The following is a 6,520-nucleotide window of genomic DNA, read 5'->3' on the forward strand; positions in this document are numbered from 1 at the left end:
AGAAATATTTGCTGTCTTACTAAGCAGACTTACAAAAGCAAGCCCTCTGATGTGTACTTAACTAATGGGGTTTTTTTAGTATATAAAACAAAAAAAGGATGCATTGTGCGTATCATCCAATGCTGAATACTGCATTTATAGCTGAATATATGCATGAATATGGCACTTATATGTGGTGAATGGCTTTTGAGAAGCAGGGTTCTCATGTGACATTACAGATGTATGGATCAGTCTCGGTTTGAGGAAGCAGGTTTAAGGGACTGTTTACCCACATCCCTGGTTTGAGAGATGGCCAAGGAAAAAGACCAAATTCCTTGCATAATATTTAATCAGATTTATATTTAATTTAATCAGATTTTATTTAATAGATTTATAAATAATAATTGGGATTTACACTGGTTCTCACTTCAAGAGTAAAGTGTTTCAGTATGTTCCAAACAGCAGATGCCCAACAACTATCTTTGTCCAGGAAAAGGAAATATTTCCTTAAACATCCTGCAGCAAACGTGACTGCTTGAGCTTCCTTTTCCCTCTGCCTGGTGCATTTCCTTTCTTTGCACAGACAGGATCTAACTAGATTTGCAGGGTATGAACTGCAGGTTACTTTCAAATTCATAACTATGAAATGGTTCGCTTAGCAGGACAAAGGCCAAGCCGGCAGACACCCTTTTTCCAGCTCAGCATGTGCATAGCAATGGGAGGGTGGCAAGGAGCTTTTGTTAATCTCAACCGAGCTGGCAAGAATGCTGCAAAATGAAGTCTTTGAAGATGTTTTTTTTTTCTTCATTTTTAAAGCAACAGTTTGTTAGGAGAGCTTGAAAATCTTGCAAAAAAAAGAAAAAAAAAGTGTGCAAAACTTGAAAGCCCTCCCTGGCAGTCATGGAACTTGGGCAAGTTTCCTCACTAGCAATTAGCTTCTGCAGTTTCCTTTAACAGCCATTTTTCCACAGGTTCTCTTCTGATCCATCAGAAATGTTTTTCCCCAGCTTCAAGGCACTTTAAAAAAAAAAAAAAAAGGGTGGCAGAAAGGATGAGGGTATCAGGTCAGGTTGGGCCTGATCCAAGCTACAGCCAGATTGTTTCCTTTTAAACATGTAGAAATTGAAAGCTTAAAAAGCTTCATGCTTAGAGCTGTTCTCAAAATAGTTGAGACTCACACTCCACTTCCTAATGTGCTCACATCACAAGACCAACCGCTGCTACTTGCTCTTTTGTCTGAGGCTTCAGTAGGGAGCTGAGATATTTGCTGCTCTGCAAGGGAGCAGTCCTTCCCTCTGCTTCAGAGGGGACCCAGCTCTCCCCCTGCCATAGGCAGCCCAGGTAAAGGTGGCCCTTTGGGCACCCATGTCACACCCCATCTCCCTGAGCCCAAACAGTCCAGTGCCTTTCACAAAAAACAGTAACCCTGTTCAGGGATTGGTTTAGATGGTTTTATTTTTATGTGAAATCATAAATACAAAATAAAAATAGCAAACAAGTGCTATAGATTTCTCTTTTCATCGGGATGAGGTTCAGGCCTGATCCTGAGCACTTCCAAGTATTGAAAGTTCTGGACTAGGTCTTTGTTCTTAGAAAACAAAACAGCAAAAACCAGCTTAGACTTTTACCCTGAAGCCAGTGACATCAGTAACAGAGTTCTCTCCAGTTGTTTTTTAAAGCACAGCAACAAGTAGGTCTACTGAAGGATGAGATTAAATATAGAAGCATTCTTTAAAATGGGCCCTACTTCCTGCTGGTGTTGTTGCAAGCTGCCCCACTCACCTCAGCATAAACCTTGTCACATCAGCAGTGAGGTATGGGTTTGGTAGGATGATGCTATGTGTATCAGTACATCCACAGTTAGCACTGGCTTCTTCCAAGAGGTCTTGTGGTGTAGTTATTTCAGGTTTTGGCCCTAAGAGGATCCATCCCTGCTGTGACACAAAGCTCCATCTCCAGAAATCTGGCTTCTTAAAAACAAATTCCCTTCTAAGGTGTGGGTTTCCCTCCTCCCCAGAGCATCAGTTTTGGTGTGATTTTAGATGCCAGTAATGTGCTTTCATCTTTTGGTCAGAGCCCAAGCCCTGTAGCACTACTGAAAGCTCTGCTGTACAGAAACATGCAGGTGTGTCAGTTGGTGGGGATTGCTTTTTCGCTCTTTGACTTAAGACCAAAGAGAGTGAGGTTTGGGGTTTGGGCTAATACCTGTTGAATCATTCGCTAGACACAAGAGAGTTGAGCAAGGGAGTCTATGGGCTAGGTGACAAATACAGTTAGACATTATCATTTAAAATAAAAAGTAAAGCAACCACAAAACAAATAAAGGCACCAAACCATTTAACAAGCCAACTTTGGTGGATTTCTTGCTAAATAAATGCATTTAAATACATTTACAGTTTACAGGGTTACACTGTTTAAAAAAAAGAAAAAACTTGCAATGATGAAATACAGAATATTTCATTCTTGTACCAAAACTACATATCACATCAAAACAATATTATAGCTTTTATTTAAATGCAGACAGTATAAGAGCTGCACCTCTTTATAGAACAAAACTAGTTGTAGGCATATTGCTTTCTGATGGGCTCAGACCCTGCTGCTTATGTGTTTAAAAATGAAAGCAGTGATATTTAAAGGGGTGAATCATGTCCTCCGTATTCAACATCAAAATTTGCAGGGGCAGGGCTGCAGTTTCTTATTCAGGTCTGTGTTCTTATTGATACCACCAGGGGTTTAAGTTTGCTAAGCAAGGCAACATTACAGTTGATGTAGATCTGTCACAAATGCACAGTTACGGTTAGTCCGTAAATCTTGATGTTATCAGGAAGTTGTAAGAGTTGACTCTTAGGTTGGAGGTGCACTGATTGCTACATGGCTGTGAGAGACCCAAGAGGTTGTCGTGTTGTGCTCTGAGGAATAGGAACGGCACTTTTCTTTGCTAACTCTTGGCAGAAATCTTATGGCAATATAGATGCTGCCACGATCTGTAGCAGAATTCTGTGTTGGTTTAAAAGTTGGTTTAAAAGTACAAGTAATCTGCATGGAGGAGCATTGCACCACCCATTAGCTCCTCCTTCAGAAAAACCTGTCTCTGCAGTGTAAAATGCAAAGGTGTGTGCTAATATTCCAGGCTGTGCTGAAATCTAGCGGGTGTTGAGCTGAGAAAATAAGCGTTCTGTTGCCTAGAGCATCTTCCTTCAAGCCTGCACAGTGTTCCGAGGGCCATACGGAGGAGCTGAGAGCTGTGAGAGCCAGAACTTCACATCTCCCAGTCAGCCTGTGTAAAGTCTCCATCAAGATGTTTGATAAAATTTTTCTAGCAATTTCTTTGCCTCATTTGGTAAATGCAGGAAAGCGTGTGTTAACAAAGTTACAGTGCAGAGCCAGGCAAGTGCACGTCCAACTGAACACACAGTTCAACACCGGCAGCAAGTGGGGCTTGGTGAGAAGGCCATGAGAGCTCTTCATGCATCCAGCCATCAACATCTGGGGTGACTTTTGTTTCCAGTCTCCTGTAGTGCAGATGAGAGGCTGCAGAGGGGTGCCCCGCTGGAGCCAGAACATACAAAGATCTCCTAGGTCTCTGAATCTAGTCCTCCAATCATTCTGGCAATGAGTTCATATTCAAGTAAAAACAGAACAGAAGTTGAGGGAAAAGAGATGCAGAACCTCGAGGGATGAAAAACCTAGTGTAATCTGGTTTGTACTCCACTAAACGACAGCAATTACCTGAAACCTCTTTGAAATGCTTCAAAGACACAATGCAGTGAAACAACTTGAAGAAAACCAAATGCCTTTCTCAAAACAGTTACTTGCCTGCGGGATTAAAGACTAAGGTTAGTCTCATGCTTTAGACAGAATCCCTAGTTTAGTTACCTAAATACAAGAACAATCCCCTCTAACCAGTGAAAGTCCCAGCGGGAACAGCCAGAGGCAGGTTTTCAGCAGAGAAAACGAAGACGGGAAGCTTCTGCAGCAATGCACTCCCGGCGGCACGATCCCACCGGCCTGGCGGCGCCCGGAGAGACACCAGCAGCGGGAGCAGGCGGTGAAGTACTCACGAGTCCCCCACGGTAACGCCAGGGAAGGACCGGGGGCGGCGGCGGGACCCAGGACGGGGCATCCCGACAGACTTCGCCGCTGTTCGGCCGGGCTCCTGGGTCCCCAACGCCGCCCCGAGCCGGGAAGCCGCCGGTTCCGCTGTGCGGCTGGGGAGGGCTTGGCTCACCCCGGCACCGCGGGCGGTCAGTACCGGGCTCGGCGCTGCCAGCTGCGGAGCTGCCGGACCCACCGGGCCGGCGGGCAGCAGGGCGCCGCCCTGCCTAGGGCTGCCGCTTTGCGGGGGTCCCAGATAAGAAGCGCCGCCAGGCAGGGTAGCGCCGAAGCTCACCGGACGGCTCGCAGCAGTCTGTCCGTGTCCCCGCAGGGCCGGGGCAGCGAGCAGGACAGCCCCGCTCAGACGTAGTTCTTCTTGTCGTACTCGCCGTTGGAGGTGGGCCGCCGCGGCGCCGAGTACTTGACGGGGAAGGAGGTCTCATCGCGCTGGGAGCAGGAGCAGCAGCAGATAAGGCAGCCCCCGAAGAGCAGCAGGGCCGTGGCCGCCCAGCCGATGTAGAGCGCGGCCCCCATCTCCCGCTTCTGAGACGACGGCACGGTGGGGTCATAGAAGTCGCTGATAACGATGTTGGCGAACCAGCAGAGAGGGACGAGGACCAGGACCCCGCAGAGGACATAGATAGCCCCGCCGGCGACCACGATGCGGGACTTCATCTTGCCGGGTCGGATGCAGTTGGTGCACTGCGCACCCACCACGGTCACCATCAGCGCCACCAGCCCCAGCAGCCCCACGATGACGGTGAGCGCCCGGCCCGCCTGCAGCTCGGGCCGCAGCGCCAGGATAGAGTCGTACACCTTGCATTGCATCTGCCCCGTGCTCTGCACCACGCAGGTCATCCACAGCCCTTCCCAGATAGTCTGCGCCACCACGATGTTCACGTCGATGAAGGCCGATACCTGCCACATGGGCAGTCCGCAGGCGAGGATCACCCCGACCCAGCCCAGGATGCCCAGCCCCAGCCCCAAAATCTCCAGCGCCGCCGAAGTCATGTTGCTGCCGCACCGAAGCCTCCGGTGAAAGGACGGAACTTTACCACTGGCTCCGGACGGCAGCTGAGCCAGCTCTACTCGCCGCCGCCGCCGGGCAGCGCTTTATGAGGAGCCGCGGGGCGCCCGCCCACCGCCCGACCGGCCCGGCCCTTCCCGCAGGGGGGATTCGCGCGGTGGGCGGCAGCACCTCCCGCACCCGTAGACCGCGGGGCTAGCGGGCTCCCGCCGGAGCTGCGGAGATGTCCTTCTGCTCGCCCCGGCGCCCGGCTCCAGGGGCAGCTCGCACGAACGCTGCCTGCTTCCAGTTAAGCGGGGCTGGAGTAATCTCGCCCTGGATTTCGGTGGCTCAGGCTTCTTCCTTTCAGACCCGTCGCGTCGGTATTTCCTACTTACTGATAAAGTCCGCGGGCAGACGTTCAAAGAGGTCTTGCCAATGCGGACACCCAGCAGTACGGGCGTCCTGATTATCAGAGCCTAACCGATCATTTTCCAAAAGACTAAGTGTACTGACTTGCATCTCTACCTCTTGCACACTGACAGGCAAAAGTGTAAGCAAGCACCACCACACCTTAGGAACCACCCGAAAATGGAAGATCTTTGAATATGGGATTTGCACCAGTAGACAGATTCTTAATTCAGTACAGGAAGAATAAGTGCTCCCAGTTTACACCAGGCATGAAACTCCAGTTTGCTATTGGAGCCAAGAGCGAGGCATTCTATTTCAGTATGTTGCCACAAAGATTTCAGACTTCACTTTACTATATCAATTGCTCAAGTGCACTTAAAATCTTTATGGTGCATCAATGAGTTAAGTGTATTTGCAAAAGGTTTTGTTAACAGGCCATGCAGACATTGAATTGCTACAGTCTTTCCATGTGGACCACTGACATCCTGGATTGCTCTTGCAAAAACCTTGGTTCAGTCTCTGCAGGCCAACAGCATCTTACAGTCCCCCAGGCTGGCAGATGCAGTTTGTGGTGCAAATGTTGCTGTTACAGCTGCAGTAGAACAGACCTCACAGCACTCACAAGGAGCTGCGATCCACTGGCTTTCTACTGGATGCCCTGAGAAAAGCTTGTTTTGATTCAAACTGGGTTTGCTTTGGTTTATCATAAAATAAATTCAAATATTTTATACAAAATTGAAAGTTATGTTCATACTGACTTTTGAACTGATTTGACCAGATTTAGCTTCAGTTATCCTAGTGATATCCTAGTTATTCAGTTGTTCAAATATCCTAGTTTAGAGATCACAGAGTTGAAAAGAACACCTTTCCAATCCTTGTGTAAGCAGTTTTCTCTGTTGTACAGAAGTTTACAGTATGTATTATGGCATACATAGAGTTGTGATGGAAATATCAAGACTGATATGAATGCAGCATGAATGGAAATGTCTGTGAAGCGTAAGAGGCAGCACGAGAAATGGTAAGCAAAAG

The 6,520-nt window shown here is 48.1% G+C and overlaps 1 protein-coding gene across 1 annotated transcript; it reads right to left on the reverse strand.

The window, feature by feature from the left end:
- Positions 1–1,416: 1,416 nt before the first annotated feature.
- Positions 1,417–5,323, reverse strand: CLDN5 (claudin 5). The gene has a single exon (XM_065692614.1). The coding sequence runs from the start codon at positions 5,083–5,085 to the stop codon at positions 4,435–4,437; it is 651 nt and encodes a 216-aa protein (XP_065548686.1). The 5' UTR covers positions 5,086–5,323; the 3' UTR covers positions 1,417–4,434.
- Between the last annotated feature and the right edge of the window lie 1,197 nt (positions 5,324–6,520).

This window comes from Lathamus discolor, chromosome 12 (genome assembly GCF_037157495.1).
Source record: "Lathamus discolor isolate bLatDis1 chromosome 12, bLatDis1.hap1, whole genome shotgun sequence".
Classification (NCBI taxonomy): domain Eukaryota; kingdom Metazoa; phylum Chordata; class Aves; order Psittaciformes; family Psittacidae; genus Lathamus; species Lathamus discolor.

Coding starts and splice junctions, on each gene's coding strand:
- CLDN5 (XM_065692614.1), bottom strand. CDS start 5,085: ATGACTTCGGCGGCGCTGGAGATTTTGGGGCTGGGGCTGGGCATCCTG.